The sequence below is a fragment of the Chlorocebus sabaeus genome, chromosome 21 (assembly GCF_047675955.1).
Source record: "Chlorocebus sabaeus isolate Y175 chromosome 21, mChlSab1.0.hap1, whole genome shotgun sequence".
NCBI classification, from domain to species: domain Eukaryota; kingdom Metazoa; phylum Chordata; class Mammalia; order Primates; family Cercopithecidae; genus Chlorocebus; species Chlorocebus sabaeus.
This window is the reverse complement of record NC_132924.1, coordinates 111,613,945-111,633,184: the sequence shown is the minus strand read 5'-3', so window position 1 is coordinate 111,633,184 and position 19,240 is coordinate 111,613,945. Positions and strand designations below refer to the sequence as shown.

At 42.0% G+C, this 19,240-nt stretch overlaps 1 protein-coding gene across 2 annotated transcripts in view; it reads right to left on the bottom strand.

Annotated features, from left to right (window-relative positions):
- LOC103226979 (transcription intermediary factor 1-alpha) overlaps positions 1-19,240 on the bottom strand; it is a 121,911-nt gene that overhangs the window by 18,130 nt on the left and 84,541 nt on the right. Inside the window, exons 8-9 of one of the 2 annotated variants that reach the window (XM_073009379.1) lie at positions 18,549-18,666; positions 14,744-15,012 (exon numbers count right to left, since the gene is read on the bottom strand). In XM_073009379.1, coding sequence (XP_072865480.1) covers positions 14,744-15,012; positions 18,549-18,666 — 387 coding nt within the window. The remainder of the gene's footprint in view (positions 1-14,743; positions 15,013-18,548; positions 18,667-19,240) is intronic. The other variant, XM_073009380.1, reaches the window with a different exon arrangement.

The window sequence follows — 19,240 nt, the reverse complement described above, 5'->3', positions numbered from 1 at the left end:
ACATGTATTCACTAATTTATTCTTAACAATATTATAAAGCACAGATTATTTGTATTTTATAGATAAGAAAACTAAAATAAGGCACAGAAAATTTAGTAACTTGCCCAAGATTAAGAAAGACAGTAAGGCATGGAGCTGGGATTTGAACAAGTAGTCTGGCTCAGTGGGTGTACTCAAACAAATTGTTAATAATGAAAATAGTTGATATTAATAACACTTAATAAGTTTTAGATCTTAATGAGCCCTGCCAGGCATTTTACATATTATTATGTCATTGAGCCTTATGCAGTAGGTATTATTACCTTTGTTTTGTAAATTAGGAAACTAAAAGTTTGAAAACATAGATAATTTGAAAAAAGTCACACAGCTAATACCAAGCAGCACACCAAGACTTTAATCCAAATCTAGTCTGCCATATCATTGCCAAAACATGTTCTGGTGCTTAGCTGGCTGTTAAGACACTGACTAATTACAACTTAGAGGATAAGTCTCCATAGAAGAAAACATATTTTGTTTTTTTGTTTTGAGATGGAGTCTTGTTCCGATCTCGGCTCACTGCAACCTCTGCCTCCTGGGTTCAAGTGATTCTCCTGCCTCAGCCTCCCAAGTAGCTGGAATTACAGGAATGCCCCACCATATCTGGCTAATTTTTGTATTTTTAGTAGAGATGGGGTTTTGTCCTGTTGGTCAGGCTGGTTTCGAACTCCTGACCTCAAGTGATCAGCCCACCTCAGCCTCCCAAAGTCCTGGGATTAAAGGCTTGACCCACTGTGCCTGGCCAGAAAACATATCATCAAAGCCAAGTCTCCAAGAACAACCCTGGTTGATTATAGGAACGCTGGGTGAAGGAATCACAAACGAGGCTGAAGCAGAAATTAAAAAGAGAAAAACAAGTTTTCCTGTACTTAGCTGACTCACTCCAAGGCCAGCAATAGGCAGGGCCCTGGCAAAGCCTTGATAAAACTATCTGGAAAGCCAGAGCCCAAAGGAAGGAGCTCCAGAGATTCTCCCAACACCCCCTCAGAGCAAGGTTAAGAAAATCAAATTCCTTTACTATCTCCTCATCCCCCTTACCATTACTCAATTTCCAAGTTTTGTAAGTTCCTGTTTTTCCTTCAAAGCAGCTGCAAGGTCACAAGCTATGCTAAGGATTACGAAACCTGTCACTGTTTGATTAACTGCCTTTATTCTGCTTCTGTAAGCCTGCTTGCCTGCACCACGAGTTTCACACCATTAGATTCCCGCTGTGCCATTTAAACTAGCCAACCCCCTTTCAGAAGTGTGTATAAAAGTCAAGCCCTGTCTTTGTTCGGGGCCTACCCTTTGGATGTGAATCCGTTGGGCCAGTGGCCACTTAAATAAAATCCTCCTGTTCCACCTATTGGTCTCTCCAGTCCTCTGATTCCCAAAACATTTTCTGGGGGCTCGCCCAGGATTAGAGACGACAGGTTTACTGTCTCTTTGCCTGTGGGACTGGAGTCCTGGGCCGGGGGAGACCCATGCTCCCAGGCACCATTGGGAGAACTTCAATCCGGAGGGGTGATCGGCTCTCCCACGACCCTACCTGACAGCACAATGGAACCTAAGGGGGTACAGGATGATTCCAGGAACAATGCACTACAGGATCGTGGTAAGGTTTGGGCCTGAGGCAGGACCTGTCCCATAAGAACAGAAGCGGAGCTTGATCACCTCCTGGGGAGTAACTAGTAGTCTGACACACGACGTGAGAGTGGCTTGCAAAGTCAGGGAAACTCACACCCCAACCGACCCAGGGCACGAAAGCGGCTCGCAGAGTCGGTTGAGAAAGGGGAACTGGGAGCAGGGAAGTGTGTGAGTGTGTGTGAAAGAAGCAGTTCCAGGAGGAACCAACACGGGGAGTGACATGTGGGGGCTGCAGGTCTCTTCGCACAGACCGTACACTCTGAGAGAACTGTGGGACCGACCCGGACTAGAGGTGATCCGCATATGGCTTAGGGAGGTGCCCCACAATTTAGTATTTGTGGGGGTCAAAATGGAGCCTCCAATGCTAAGTGGCGTCTGAAATACTCCTGCAAGGGGGACAGTCTAATCGGTCTGAAGCAAAAGAGTGTGTTGCGCTGTAACTGGGAGGAAATATGAGGGAAGTCGTCAAAACCCACCCCATTACACTGTATGTTAAAAAGTTTTAAGAAAGGTTATGCAGGGGATTATGGGATGAAGTTGACCCCTCGGAGGTTGAGAACTCTCTGTGAAATAGAATGGCCCTCTTTCAGTGTCAGATGGCCAGCGGAAGGAACTATAGATAGGGAAACAATTGGCCATGTATTTAAGGTGGTGACTGGGGTCGAATGACAGCCAGGGCACCCAGACCAATTCCCTTATATTGACTCATGGCTAAATATAGTTCAAACTCGACCTGCATGGTTGTAGCCCTGCCTGGCAGCTTACTGCAAAATGCTTGTGGCTCAGACCGAGCCTAAAGTGAAAGTAAAATCTCAGCTTCGCTGGCAAATATGGAGACAAAGGAAAAGTCATGGGAAGGGCAAGAGAAACCAGTTCTGCAGGAACTGCCGGAGGAGATAGAAATTCCTCTTCCATATATTCCAATCTACCCCCATTTACCGAGGCCAACGGCCCCCAAGGAGTCAGATTCAGATGGTAACATGCTCCAAGACTCACCCCAGAAGGAAAGATCGGAGCCCCAGGAGGTCAGGGAAGAAAGACAAGATGATCAAGCAGGCTGCCTCCGATCTGGTCACGCTTGGGCTATGCAAATGCCTCTCAGGGAGACATGGGGACCCATCTATTATGATGAACCAGGTCAAGTCCAAGGAGGGCAATGGACCTTCATCTACCAGCCTTTTACAACCACTGATCTCCTAAACTGGAAACACCATACCCCCTCCTACATGGAGAAGACTCAGGCCCTCATAGATCTAATGCAGTCCATCTTCCAGACACACAATCCAACTTGGCCAGACTGTAGGCAGCTCCTCTTGACGCTGTTTAACACTGAGGAGCACTGGAGGGCAACCCAGGCAGCTCTCTGCTGGCTGGAAGCAAGTGCACCTGAAGGCACACTTAATGTTCAGGCATGCACTCAGGACCAGTTCCCAGAAGCAGACCCCCACTGGGATTCAAATGATACAGCCCAATTACAGTACCTACAGAAGTACTGAGAAGCACTCTTGCAGGGGCTAAAGGAAGGTAGGAAAAAGGCAATCAATATAGGAAATATCTGAGAAGTACTTCAAGGAGCTGATGAGAGCCCTAGCCAGTTTTATGAGAAACTCTGTGAGGCATTCCAGCTTTACACTCCGTTTGACCCTGAGGCCACTGAAAATCAGTGCATGGTGAACACGGTATTTGTAGGACAAGCCCAGGGTGACATCAAGTGCAAGATGCAAAAGGTAGAGAGTTTTTCAGGCATGAATGCCACCCAACTTATAGGAGTGGCCACCAAGGTGTACGTTAACCATGACCAAGAGGCAAAAAAGGAAGCAGATCAGACGCTTAGGAAAAAGGCCGATACGTTAGCAGTGGTCCTCACGGAAACTAGCATTGCGAGGGGGCACAGACATGGACACGGGTGCAGATGCAAATGGGGCCAAACTGGACAGAGGCTCGAAAGCTCGCTGAGCTAGATAAGGACCAATGTGCATGATACAAAAGGGGACACTGGAAAAATCAGTATCCAGACGGCAGTGAAGAAAATGGCCAAGGCTGCGAAACAAAAAATCCACTTGTCAAAGGCTGCTGCACCCTGAAGGAACCAGATACTGACCTGATTGGGCTGGCAGGGACTGAAGAATACAAGGACAAGGACAGACCGGGCTCCTTCTCCTTAGGCCCCCAGGAGCCCATGGTCACGTTAGAAGTGGGGGGCCAGCTAATGGACTTTATGGTGGACACTGGGGCTGAACACTTGGTAGTAACCCTACCCATAGGACAACTATCCAAACACTATACAACTATTTTTGGGGCCACCAGGGTCTCAGAAAAGAGGCCATTTTGTCAGCCAAGGAGGTTTGTTATAGGAGGACCAGAGGTCCAACATGAATTCCTATACCTCCCAAATTGCCCAGTTCCCCTCCTGGGGAGAGACCTACTCCGAAGACTGCAAGCACAGATTGCTTTTGGGACGCAAGGGGATATAACTCTAAACGTGACTCACCCAAAGGCCATGGTGTTAACCCTTACTGTCCAGCAAACTGAGGAATGGAGGCTATACACAAAAAAGCCACCAAAACTGTCTCACGAACCAGGAATACTTGAATTACAGAGGCTACTTAATAAAATTCCTGGAGTATGGGCTGAAGATAACCCACCCGGGCTGGCTAAAGATTAGGTGCCAGTGGTAGTAAAGCTAAAACCAGGGGCAACCACAGTTCGGTTTGCCAGTACCTGCTTTTCCCAGAAGCCTTATGAGGCGTTCACAAACAGAGTGAGTGACTCTACAAACATGGCCTCATGTTTGTAGTCAAATGCCAGTCACCCTGGAACACTCCACTCCTGCCATTACGGAAGCCGTCTGGAGAATATAGGCTGGTGCAGGACTTGTATGCTGTGAACCAGGCTACAGTAAACATCCACCCAGTGGTACCAAACCCATATACTTTGATGGGACTTATTTCAGCAAGTGCTGCCTGGTTTATTTGCCTAGACCTGAAAGATGCATTCTTCTGTCTTCACCTGGCACCAATTAACCCATTTTGCATTTCAATGGGGTGAGTCGCAGTTCACCCGGATTCAAAAACTCTCCCACGATCTTTGAACCCCAAGGCCTACAAGCCGCCAAATGAAAACTGCACCTTGCTGCAATATACAGATGGCCTTCTTTTGGCAGCCCCAACCCAAGAAGACTGCCTCCAAGGAACCAAGAACTCCTCCATCTCCTGTGGAAAGCTGGATATAAGGTGTCCAGGAAGAAGGCACAAATCTGCTCCAGGAGAGTCCAATATTTAGGCTTCAAAGTGAGTCAAGGGGAACAATAGCTCAGCAGTGAGCAAAAGCAGGCTGTTTGTGCACTCCCCACTCCAACCACCCAGCAACAAATAAGAGAATTTCTAGGGGCAGCAGGGTTTTGCCATATCTGGATCCCAAATTTCTTACTTATGGCCAAGCCATTATGTGAAGCCACAAAATGGGGGAGAAAAGGAGCCCCTCCTCTGGGAGGCTGACCAGGAGAAGACATAAGCAGATCAAAGAAGCCTTAACTCAGGCCCCAGCCTTAGGACCGCCAGATCTAACTAAGCCTTTTTTTCTACATGTCCATGAGTGAAAAGGAATGGCTATAGGGGTTCTAACTCAGGTCATAGGATCATAGCATGGCCCAGTAGCATAATTATCCAAGCAATTGGATTCTGTGGCACTAGGACGGCCTCTGTGCCTCAAAGCACTAGCTGTCACGGCTCTATTGGCACAGGAAGCTGACCAACTGACTCTAGGGCAGCAACTGACCATCCAGGTACTGTACTCGGTTATAACTTTAATGGATCAGAGAGGGCATCATTGGTTATCAAACCCAAGAATGACTTGATACCAAGGGCCCCTGTGCAAAAATCCTCACATAACTTTAGAGACAGTAAATACCCTAAACCTGGCTACCTGGCTCCCAACTGGTTTGGAACCAGAAGGCCCCCTTCAATGCTGTATAGATGTAGTAGGCAAGGTATTCTCAAGCTGGAAAGATCTTACAGACCAACCCCTCAAGGACCCAGATGTTGACTACAGATGGAAGCAATTTTGTACTGGAAGGGGTCCGGCAGGCCGGGTATGCAGTAGTAACATTGGACTCAGTGGAGGCTCAGTTTCTGCCCACCAGAACATCAGCCTAAAAAGCAGAGCTAATAGCCCTGACAAGAGCCCTTTCGCTAGCAAAAGACAAAAAAGTCAATGTTTATACTGACTCCAAATATGCCTTCGCTACATTGCATGTTCATGGAGCTATATATAAGGAAAGAGGACTCTTAGCTGCTGGGGGCAAAGAAATAAAGTACAAGGAAGAACTCCTACAGTTCTTAGATGCTGTATAGGCCCCAAAGAAAGTGGCTGTTATGCACTGCAACGGCACCAAAAGGCAGGAATACTAGAGGCCAAAGGAAACAGAAAAGCAGACAGGGAGGCAAAACAGACAGGAATGACTACCCCGCATTGTAAAAAGGAAGCCCTAGCTTTGCCTCTCCTTCTAGAGCCTCCCCTTCCAGGGGTCCCAAATTACTCTCCAAATGAAAGGGCCTGGTTAGACCAAGAGACTGGAAATTACATTGAAGAAGGATGGTGGAAATTCTCCGATGGGAGGCTAGCCATCCCTGAAATAGTGGCCCCCAAATTTGTAAGACAATTCCATCAAGGAACTCATATAAGGAAAATGGCACTAGAAACACTACTTGGACGCCATTTCTATGTGCCACGGCTCACTGCCATCACCCGAGCCATTTGCAAACAATGTCTAATTTGTGCCCAGAACAACCCACGGCAAGGGCCCACTTGGCCCACAGGAATACAGGAAATAGGAGCCACACCCTGTGAAAACCTACTAATGGACTTCACTGAGCTGCCCAGAGTCAGGGGCTATCTGTACATGTTAGTGCTTGTCTGCACCTTTCAGGATGAGTCAAGACTTTCCCCACCAGAACAGAGAAAGCATGAGAAGTGATTAAAGCATTATTAAGAGACATTATCACCAGATTTGGACTGCCCCTGACTCCAGGGTCAGACAATGGTCCGGCATTTGTACCCAAAATAGTTCAAGATCTAGCAAGGCTGTTAAAAATAAAATGGAAGTTACACAGAGCCTACCGGCCACAGAGCTCAGGAAAAGTAGAACACATGAATTGGACACTTAAACAGCTGGTGAAGAAATATTGCCGAGAAACTCATCTGAGATGGGATCAAGTCCTGTCCATGGTCCTCCTCCAAGTCAGGTGCACCCCCACCAAACAAACTGGCTATTTGCCCTATGAGATCTTGTTTGATTGGCCATCCCCAATCATAGGTCAAATTAAAGGTGACCTCTGTGAACTAGGGGAATTAACCTTAAGAAGGCAAATGCAGTCTTTAGGGATAGTCATGCAAAGAATCCATGGCTGGGTACAGAAAAGAATGGCCATAAGCCTAACAGACCCATCATATCCTTTTAGACCTGGGGACTCTGTTTAGTTAAGAAATGGAACCCAACCACTTTCGGACCCATATAGGATGGGCCCCATAGTGTAATCTTGTCCACTCCCACTGCTGTTAAAGTTGTAGGAACTGTGCCTTGGATCCACCAGAGTCAGCTGAAACGGGCAGCCCAAGACAAGTGGACCAGCCAATAGGACCCAGACCATCTGACCCGGCTGATCCTACAGCGGGACCAGGTTGCCAGTGAAGTCAACAACAGCCCTGCTCTAGTCACCCTGGAAGTTGACCAGTCTACGCACGGCTGAAGCTTGAGGGGACAACAGCCCCGCTCTAGCCACCCTGGAAGCTGACTACGCACGGCCGAAGCATGAGCATCATCAGGGAAGTAAACGTGGTTAGAAATCTTAGGTCCAATAGCTTTCCTTATAATACTAATTGTTTTACTATTATCCTGTAGCTTTGCCCAACCTCCTCCCTGGGGCAAAGACCTCTTTTGTCCCTGCTGGGTATAAACATGTTATTCTTTACTTTGTTCCTACTCATCCCCATCATGACACTCCCCATACCAGTGTCAGAAAATGGACTCATACAAGGGTGCCCCCACTGCACACATACTACGTGGTCGGGGAGCACCGTAACTAGGACTCTACTGTACCATACTTATTAGGAGTGCGCAGGGTCCCACCTAGGAACTTGTACTCACAACCAGATAACCTACTCAATCTGTGACCCAGGAAATAGCCAGCCCTACATATGTTATGACCGTAAGTCCCCACCTATTAAGACTTGGTTTGAAGTTCATACTCAGGAAGGGGATCTTCTAAACCAAACCAAACTCTCTTCCCCTTCCCCTTACGGGGGGGTCGTATCCTTATACTTCAATGTTTGCCAGGAGGCAGCAATATTGTGGTGGTCCATAATCATTGGCCCCACAAAGTACTATGGTACTTGTTCTAAGCAAAAATGTGTGTCCCGTTTGTTCTCCCGGGTCCCCGTTAATAGCCTGCTGGGGCTGCATGACTTGGTCCACTGATCGACAACCACCGAGGCAAGTCATACATATGAAACTACTGGAAAAACCAACTTATAAACCTAGCATTTGCTATCCTGCACATCTCACCACCTTAGAGCCAGGTCTGCCCATATGGACTACAGGCTATCCCATGACATTGGGGTTCAAAGTCAAAGGTCAAAAAGTAAACTCAAAAGTCAGTCTGTATATTATAAAGAAAACCTGGACCCGTTCAACCCAACAGTTCCAAGTTTTTGAGTCATTCTGTGAGCACATCCTCTAGGAGTTGCCTGAACTCTTTCCCTCAGTCAGAAACCTGTTTGTCCAACTGGCTGAAAACACAGTCAGTAGCCTACATGTCTCCTCATGCTAGGTATGTGGAGGAACCATCATAGGGGATCAATGGTGGTAGGAAGCAAAGGAGCTAATAATGCCCCAAGATAACTTTATTCTGACTGTCCCCTCCCCTGAACCAATGCTCACAAGCTTGAGCATCTGGCTCTTAAAAATCTCTATTATCAGGATATTCTGCATTGCTCGCTGGGGAAAGGCCTTTACCAACTAGGTAGGAGAAATAATTCCAAATCACCCCACCCTAGTCCATTCTCCTGTTTTGCCTCTTTAAACCACTCTTGGTACCAGCTTGAAACTCCAAATGCCTGGCCGGCGCCCTCTGGCCTCTACTGGATCTGTGGGTCATGGGCATATGGGCAGCTGCCAGCTAAATGGTCAGAAGCCTGTGTACTAGGGACAATCAGACCATCCTTCTTCCTAATCCCTCTAAGGCAGGGAGAAGCCTTAGGATACCCTGTTTATGATGAAACAAAAAGTAGAAATAAAAGGGGCATAACCACAGGGAATTAGAAAGATGATGAATGGTCCCCTGAGAGAATAATCCAATATTCTGGGCCCACCACCTGGGCGGAAGAGGGACTGTATGGATACTGTACCCCTATTTACATGCTCAACCGCATGATAAAGTTATAGGCAGTACTCAAAATCATGACTAATGATGCTGCAAGGGCCTTAAATCTATTGGCCCAACAAGTCACAAAAATGAGAATTGCTATTTGTCAAAATACACTGGCCTTAGACTACCTCCTAGCCCAGGAAGGTGGGGTATGCGGAAAGTTCAATCTAACTAATTGCCGCCTAGAAATTGATGACAATGGAAACGTCATTGAAGATATAACTGCAAAAATCCAAAAATTAGCCCATGTTCCAGTCAGACTTAGAAAGGATGGTCTCCAGATTCTCTCTTCGGGGGCTGGTTTGCATCCCTCGGGGGATTTAAAACCTTAATAGGAATAGTCCTGGCCATACTAGGAGGTTGCTTAACACTCCCTTGTCTCTTACCCCTCCTTGTTAAAAACATCCAGTCGGCCATAGAGACTCTTGTAACCAGGCAAACTATCACTCAGTGAATGGCTCTAACTAAATATCAACCTTTGCCAAAGGAAGAAACCTGCCTTTTCATGAAGAATTAAGTAATTGTGATGCTTTCTATTAAACTTCATTTATAGGGAGCATCAAAGGGGGGAATGAGGCTGAAATTAAAAAGAGGAAAACAAATTTTCCTGTACTTAGCTGACTCACTCCAAGGCCAGCAATAGGCAGGGCCCTGGCAAAGCCTTGATAACACTATCTGGAAAGCCAGAGCCCAAAGGAAGAGTTCTAGAGACTCTCCCAACACTCCCTCGGAGCAAGGTTAAGAAGAACAAATTCCTTTACTATCTCCTCATCCCCCTTACCATTACTCAATTTCCAAGTTTTGTAAGTTCCTGTTTTTCTTTCAATGCAGCTGCAAAATCACAAGCCAAAGATTACAAAACCTGTCACTGTTTGATTAACTGCCTTTGTTCTGACTCTGTAAGCCTCCTTGCCTGCACCACGAATTTTGTGCCATTTAAATTAGCCAATCCCCTTTCCGAAGTGTGTATAAAAGTCAAGCCCTGTCTTTGTTCGGGACCTAGCCTTCGGATGTGAATCCGTTGGGCCAGTGGCCACTTAAATAAAATCCTTCTGTTTCATCTATTGGTCTCTCTGGTCCTCTAATTCCGGCAACAAGGCAAGGGCTAGAAAGGCAAGCCTACTCTGTGGGCGCATAAATACTAGACCTGGAAATTGAGACCAGTCCTAGAAGAAAAAGATAACCTTATATGCCAGTCTCCTCTTGACTGATTCTCTACAGCTGGGAATGTATTGCAAAATAAATATCCCTTTTAGTATATCTTAACTGTATGATCACAACTTATCAAAGAGGAGCCTATTTCCCCCTACATTCACAGGGGGACAAATAAATAATCTTTTAAGGTTGAAGCAGCAACACCTGAAACTTTGACACTGTGAAGGCAGACAGCTATAAAGTACAGTCCTATCCTCTTTATTATTTTTATTCTTCCTCCCATTTTTGGAATTTACTATCCTTGCCTGGGTCAACTGCTTCCCTCTTAAAAATTAGATGGCACTGGGTTTACCTCTCATTAACTTTCAAGAGTGGCCAGCAATTACAGACCCAGTGAAAAATACATTTAGAAGCTGATTCTAAACAAGTGAAATTCAGTAGGTAAAGAGTAGAAAAATAATATTAGAGAAAAATAAGAAAATCTCAAAACTGTAGAAAAGTGTAAACCTAAAAGCTATAGCAATGTTTTTATTTTTCCATGAAAATTTTGTGAATTGAAGGGTTTTATATCATAGAAATACAAGCAGAACATACTTAGGAAATTACATGGAAAAACTTCTAAATGTATCTAAGGGATAATTTTTTGTAGCCCAAAATGGTCCTTAAGGGAGAATAAAGGTAATCATAGAGGTCTTTTGCCGCCTTCATCCAGACTAGTGTTTACATATTGACAACCAAAAAAATGACACTTAATGCCAGCGTAATGTGCTATGGTATATTGTCAACCATGCCATCAAGATGCTTATGGTCTGGTAAGATGTAAGGTGATTTTCCCCCCCACTCTTCTAAACTGTTATGGTTGACTGAGTTAGTGACTAAGAATCCCGTGACAGAGGAAGCTACTTAAAAAATAAAATTAGGGGCCGGGCGCAGTAGGTCATGCCTGTAAATCTCAGCACTTTGGGAGGCTGAGGTAGGCAGATCACGAGTTCAGGAGATCGAGACCATTGTGGCTAACAAGGTGAAACTCCATCTCTACTAAAAATACAAAAAATTAGCTGGCTGTGGTGTCACATGCCTGTAGTCCCAGCTACTCCGGAGGCTGAGGCAGGAGAATTGCTTGAACCCAGGAGGCAGAGGTTGCAGTGAGCCAAGATCACGCCACTGCATTCCAGCCTGGGTGACAGAGCGAGACTCTGTCTCAAAAAATAAAATAAAATAAAATAAAATAAATAAATAAAATAAAATAAAATAAAATTAGGAAACAGTTAAAATCCTAAAAGAATAGCAAAAATATTTAATATATGTGACAGTGTTCTGTCCTAAATTTAGATCTATCCATTAGAGTTTAATAGAATATACTGTATAAAGCCAAAGAAACAGAGATGTACAACGTCTATTAAGTTTGCATCACTAAGTCATTTCACTGTTCTACTTTTGTTATCAACAGCTCTTTTAACCATGCAGATGACATGGCTAATCTTCAGAGGAAGAAGAGAGAACTGTCATGTAAGTAATTTTTAGAAACAGTTCTTTTCAATTTACCCGTATATATGGACAGATGTAGAGTATAAATTGCACATACTCATAGCCACACAGACACTTGCTGTGAGGCTATGCCTAAACAGGCATTTTCCCACATGTACTTGCAAACAAGCTGGTAGAAAACTCAGACTGTACCCGGGCAGGACAATATACAAGTTTATAGAAGAGGGATACCAAGGAGTGAAGACATATGAATGGGCATTTAGCAGAGAAGAGATAAAAATGAGTGATGAGAATGTGAAAGAAACTGCAGGAATTATTGCAAATTGACAGAAAAACAACAGTGTGCGATGTAAGAACTGCAATATGTGAAGAGTACTTCATTTCTAAGTGTGAAAATTAGGTTATATAATAGAGATTACACAGATTACAGCACTACATTGTAGAGACTACAACTAAGATCAAAAGAAAATTTCTGAGAAAACCAGGTTAACAGCTCAAGTCACTTCTGTTTTGTCACTGCTTATATAACTATTTTCACATAGTATCTACTAACTGCCTCAGTTCTTTTTTTGAGACAGTCTCGTGCTCTGTCACCAAGCTGGAGTGCAGGGGAGAGATCATGGTTCATTGCAGCCTTAACCTCCCAGGCTCAAGCGATCCCTCCTACCTTAGCCCCCCAAGAATAGCTGGGACTACAAGCATGTGCCACCTCACCCAGATGATTTTTTATTTTTATTTTTTGTAGAGATTGGGCAGGAGGTGGGGGTGTCCTCCCTGTGTTGCCTAGGCTGGTCTTGAACTCCTGGAGTGAAGTGATCCTCCTGCCTCAAGTCTCCCAAAGTTCTGGGATTATAGGCATTAGCCACTGTGCCCAGCCAGTTCTTGACTTCTTAGTGCAAAGGCAATTAACTCAATTGATGAATTCATTCCTTTTGTTGTTAAACTACTAAATATTTAGAAGATAAATATTAATACATGCAAATGCTTAGCACTAAAATATTATCTCTCGTTTCCATTATCTAGCTTCAGAAAAATTTTAGTCATCTTTGCAGTCTATCTGAAGCATGTCCTTCTGCCTTCAATTTTCTTAACAAAATTTCTACTCTGCTAGGTATACTCCTCCTGGTATATAAAGTGTAAAATTATCCTCCCATGGAACACTCAAAAACCTTTTACATTGCGTCCTACTTACTTTTTGTAAGAATCTGGCTTGAAACGAAGTTTTAAACAGCCATGCTAATATTCCCTTGGATTTTACATACCTTCTTAGTCAAATTACTAGAAAGCCATAAACCTCAAATACATTACCTCAGGCCTTCACATATACCACGTAACACACTCTGGATCTACAAATGCCCACAACTTTTACTGAGAATTAAAGTATGAGTTCCATATAAAAACCATTTTTGTTTTTTTAAAATTTCTACCAAAGAAATCTTATTATGCCATTTAATTGCTTTTTCATAAAGAACCATGTTAAGTATTCCTCTTAGTGCTAGTAAAATACTAGTAAAATTTTCTCTCCCTAATTAACTAGTATGTTTTCCTTTTTAGATAGCAATACCCGTATTATTCTGGTTTCCTTTTTTCTTTGGTTGGCAAGAAGTTCTGAACTAAGTTTTATTCTTAAGTATGAGAATTCTTAGCCTATGTCTGCATACTTTGGCTTTTTATTAAACTCTGCTCAATTTCATTTGTATCCTTTATTATAAATCACTTCAAATCTTTTGCAGAAAAAGAGTATAAATAGCTGGGTACAATGGCTCACGCCTGTAATCCCAGCACTTTGGGAGGCCGAGGTGGGAGGATCACCTGAGGTCGGAGTTTGAGACCAACCTGACCAACATGAAGAAACCCCATTTCTACTAAAAATACAAAATTAGCCGGCATGGTGGCACATGCCTGTAATCTCAGCTACTCGGGAGTCTGAGGTAGGAAAATTGCTTCAACCCAGGAGGCAGAGGTTGTGGTGAGCCGAGATGGCACTATTGCACTCCAACCTAGGCAACAAGAGTAAAACTCTTGTCTATATATAAAAAAAAAAGTGTAAGTAAATGTAACTGAAAACAACAAATTTATATAAATTAGACTTTATACTCCTTACTAAACTTTTATTAAAATAAGTCTGCCCACATCTAACCTGAATAGCAGAGTTAAACTATTTAACAAAAGTATATATATTTTATCTTCAAAAGTTGGACTGAGGCTGGGCACAGTGGCTCACGCCTGTAATCCCAGCACTTTGGGAAGCTGAGGCGGGATCACCTGAGGTCAGGAGTTTGGGACCAACCTGGCCAACATGGTGAAACCCTGTCTCTACTAAAAATACAAAAATTAGCCGGGCGTGGTGGCGCACACTTGTAATCCCAGCTACTTGGGAGGCTGAGGCATGAGAATCGCTTCAACCTGGGAGGCAGAGGTTGCAGTGAGCTGAGATCATGCCACTGCACTCCAGCCTGAGTTACAGAGTGAGACTCCATCTCAAAAAAAAAAAAAATTGGATTACAGTAAAAATAAGAATGGTAAACAGTATATTTGCTCAGAAATAAAGTTTGAAAAAGGTATATTATAATGAACCACACTTCTGCCCTTTTGTATTTCACTCTGCCCTAGTTTCTAAGATGCAATGTGGTTTACTAAACACCACATCCTCATAGAGGACAGATTCTTAATGTATTCATCATTCTGAAGCACCAGTATAGGAATTAACAGGTACACAACTTTTCCCATCAATCACAGGCCTGGGTTATTTAGGAATACAAACATTTATCCTCTGCTATAATTTAAAGACAATGAAGAGTAAATGAAAATAGATTTATCAGCTAAACAAACCATTAAATCCTTTTTAAGTAGGGATTAAAAACTAGGCATTAAATCAGGGATCCTTAATGTGATAAATTTTTATAAATGCAGATATTTAGATTATGGAAAATGGATGTCTTTGTTATTTTGAGCTGCTCAACACAATTATACTATAATTATCTAAGTGAGGACAGGCCTGCTTCCAAATTTACCTGATGAGAGATGGAAGGTTGCTGGATGGGCCCCTGCATTCTAGGGTTTGGTAAACCCACAGGTGCTGGCCTCCGTTGCACCTGTTGCCTCTGAGCCATTACCTGTTGCTGCATATGCTGGAGCCGTAATTGAGCTAGGCTGATCTGTGTTGGGAACTTGGATAACTGGTTTGATGATAAACCACTTGGTGGCTGTGAATTCTGTTCCACGACAGGATTCTGCTTAGGCATTTGTGGCTGGCTCTCTTTATCCTCAATTACTAAAGAACCTAATTAAAAAGAAAAGGTTAAGGGAAAAAGTTTTTCAGATAGTTGGTGAAATATCACATTTTCTAAGACTATTTTTACAGAACTTCAAAATTGCCAAGGAATTCTCTGGTCTCATGAGCCCTTTTACACTCTGAAAGACAGAGGACCCCCAAACAGCTTTTGTTCATCTAAGTTCTAGTCATCAAAATTTATAATATTAGAAATTAAAAATAATTTTTAAAACTAATTCATTTAAGAATAATAAAACTATAACAACATGTTTTTATAAAACTACATTGTAAAAAATTTGGTAAACATTTTTTGATATTTTAAAATACTGTTTGATGTTTTAAAAAAATCTCTTTGAATGTCTGGCTTAATAGCTGAAATCTCATTATCTGTTTCTGCACTATCTATCATAATATATTGTTGAGTTAAAATATATGAAAAAAATTTCAGTCTCACTGTATGGCAGACAGCACCTGACAGCAATAACTTAAGTCTACCCTGAGAGTGACCCTGTATAGCCTAAGAAGAATGTGTGTTTGGAGTTCCGCACTAAAGAACCCAGGAGTGGCCAACCCAGAGATCCATTCTTTATCAATGAAGAATATCTGAACTCCCAGGCCAGCCTGTGGAATCCAGGCCATATCGGGGATGGAGGACTTTTGCTTTGTGTTAAATGAAGGTTGCCACATGGAGGTTGCTAGCGGGGGGGTGCTAAGTGCTATATAAACTACTTGCTGGTGATTCTCTTGTCCAGCCCACTGCCACTGGACTGTCCTGTATGTAAGTTCCCTCAATAAGCCCTGTGACTCATTCACTAGCTCCAGGTCTCTTCTTGGGCCTCTCTTCTTGGGCCTCTCAAACATGGTCCTATCCCTACTGACGTCAACAGGGGTCTGGCACAACATTCATCCAGACATGTAGTTGGAAAAGGGTGACCTTTGTGGTCCCCTGATAGAGTACCAGACTATACTCTGAGAACCGCTGTCATATATCAAAACAAGCAAACCTGACATTGGCTCTAAAAACAATCCCAAAAAGTATTTCTGAATCTTTACTATTAACAAGTTGTGATCTCTCAAGTTTCCTATACCTTTACAATGCATACTATGTTAACTTTTTGATACAGAATACATTGACCAGCTTAAAACTAGTTTTAAGAGTTTAATGGTGCCTTTGAAAGGTCTGATTCAAGCTTGATTTCAACAGTAGAAACTCAAATGTTTATAATTTATTACTCATATGCATTCTAAAAATATATAGTTATTCATTAAATGTTTACTGTGTGTAATTCACTACTACAGGTAGGTGTATGCATATGTTTAAAAGAAACAATAACATTCTCTTTTACACATAAGGGATCTAAGGTTTAGAGAGGTTGTAAAACTTATCCAAAGTCACTCAAGACAGTAACAAACTATTCATCTAGACCAATATTTTTCCCTAGTGTTCTTATACGTTTCTCAGAAGCCATGGGTAACAAGTTTAGGAAACTTGTCTCCTTCTTTAGAGATTTACAATGTAAATCTCACTGTTTATGAATTTACAGTGCTGAAGTGACAGCTCTGAGAAATTCAACAGTAAAATATATTGTTTAACTTCCTTATACCTGTTTCACAAACTATTAGACTAGGAGATCCTGTTTTTGTTTTGGCTAAAGTAGATTTATCTGAAACTGTATCCATTTATGTGTGTACAGTTTTGAATATAATTCTTAAATGTACTTATGTCTATATGTAGGTGTATTTACCTATTGTGATATAAGTACATAACACATAGGACCACTTGTTTGGATTTATATCTTGTGATGGGTTCTGAGTACAGATGAATGTGTAGTGGGAGAGTCAGGTGTGGCAATAAGAGTTACTTATACACATGTTTTGTATTCTAAAGATGCTTCTTTTTGGTAAAATGAGTGTGTATAATTCCAGTTTCCTGCTATGTATCAATATACATATGTTTGTATCTGAACTAGTCTGCAGGGGTCTCCTTATCACCTTTGCTTCCAGGATAAATCTTTTTGTTCTTCCCTTACGGGTGAGATTGCCTATTTCCTCCTTTCCTGGTGAGTATGGGCTCTTTCTCCAGCCATTTTCTTTTCTCACCCAGAATCTAGTGTTGGGGATGAGAAACCGTCTTTGATGATTCTGAAACAAATTCAATGAGCACCCCTCGCCCCTCTACCACCAAAATCAAAAACGATAATACTGTTTGTTGATGAACAGACAATGTGTAGGGAATTCTTAAATTTGTATAGTTTCCCTGTGAGAAATTAAGAAAGAAGGCAAAAAGGTGTTTCTACTCAGCAAATAGTATAATAAAAAAGCTAAAGTAGTAACTTTATGCCAAACTGCTTGCAAGGATACTTTCATTCCTGATGTTACCAAAATGATGGTCTCTTTTTGTGATAATTCAGTGAGCTCTAATATAGTCATGTGTTGCAAAAGGATGGGGATATGTTCTGAGAAATGTGTCATTTAGGTAATTTTATCTTTAGACAAACATCAGTTTATTTATGTAAACCTATACTGTATAGCCTACTACACACCTAAGTTATATGGCATAGCTTATTGCTAGGTAGAATCTAGGCTACAAACCTGTACAGCATGTAATTGTACTGAATTATCTGGACAATACTGTAGGAAATTGTAACATGATGGTAAGTATCTGTGTATCTAAACATACAAAAGATACAGTAAAAAAGCTCACAGTATTTATAAGTCATAGAAGCAGTTAGTTGATTGAGACATCATTATGCAGTACCTGACTGCTTAAGATTTGGGTACTTGTCAGTATGTATGTTGTACTTCAGTTAGTAAGATATCTATATAACTATTACCTGATCAGGCAAAATAAGAAAACTAAGTCTTCCCTAAGCAAGATAAGGGATTGAACCATTAAGTTCCTACTGAATAGTTCTAAAGATAAGCCAATAAAAATTTAGTAGTTTCAAATAAAACTTTCAGGATATCAAAAATCCTTTATCAATGACAAGTCAAGTCAACACATTCTGATAAATTTAGAGCTAACAGAACAAACAAGATTTGGGGGATTGAGGGAATAGGACAGGACAGGACACCTAAATCCCTAAGTCTAGACACCCTGTCAGTCAATGTTATAGAATATTTTCTTATCATCCGTACATGTACGTGTGTTTATATTCATGTATATTTGTTACCATATACATACATTGAGAAATACTATCAGATGTCTTTTTAAAACAAAATAATGAAAACATTTTAAAAGTGAGAGAACATATTTTCTTCGATCCTCCAGCATCAGCCTTCCAAGTAGCTGGGACTACAAGCATGTGCCACAACCCCTGGCTAACTTAGAAATCTTATGTGGAAATGGACTCTCCCTATGTTGCCTAGGCTGGTCTTGAACTCCTGGCTCAAACGATCCTTGAGTGATCCCAAAGTGCTAGGATTACAGATGTGAGCCACCGTGCCCACCCTAAGTGAACATATTTTCAGTAACATGTCATAATCATTGAGAGTTCTACAAACAAATGTCACTTTGAGAAATGTATGTAATGGTAATGGCCTACCTAAGTTGATAATATTTTGAGCCCAGAAACTAGGATCACAGTGAAATTGGATGGTGTTGTTGGTCACTGGGGATGCATCACACCTTGCACGAAGGAGGTGCCGTAACCGGTATGTAATCTAGAAGAAAAAGGAGAGACAACTAAATATTAGGCAAATAATTTATTAAGTGCCCAGTAAATATACAAAAACAGTCTCTGGTATGTACATCAATACACAATAAACAATCATATATAGGTCACATAAATTGTGTTGGACATATAACACAATTTTCTTTCCAAAACAAGTTAAAAAGTTTTGAGGCATAATTCAGTTAGCTGTACTACTGAACCAATTTTGAAGTGACAGGTTAAAGTTAGTTTTTTGGATTACTAATAAAATTTTGCAGAATCACTAACTCAAATATTTGTAAAATAAAAATTATTAACGTATCTTAATGCTTTCATTTACTTTACTTACTCTCTTAGAAGGATTCAGAATTTAGACTAGGGGCTAATGAGTTACAGGGAATACAAATTTGTCTCTGTTCAGGAAAAGGAACTGGGCCTGTGAGTGAGGTGATTCTCCTTGTTCCTCATTACAGTTCTGTTCTCACCATCACCCTGAATACAACCAGCTTTGAATCTCATATCATCACACCACACCATCCTCTTTCCTCCACGCTGCAGGCATCAATGAGCATCTACTCATTCTC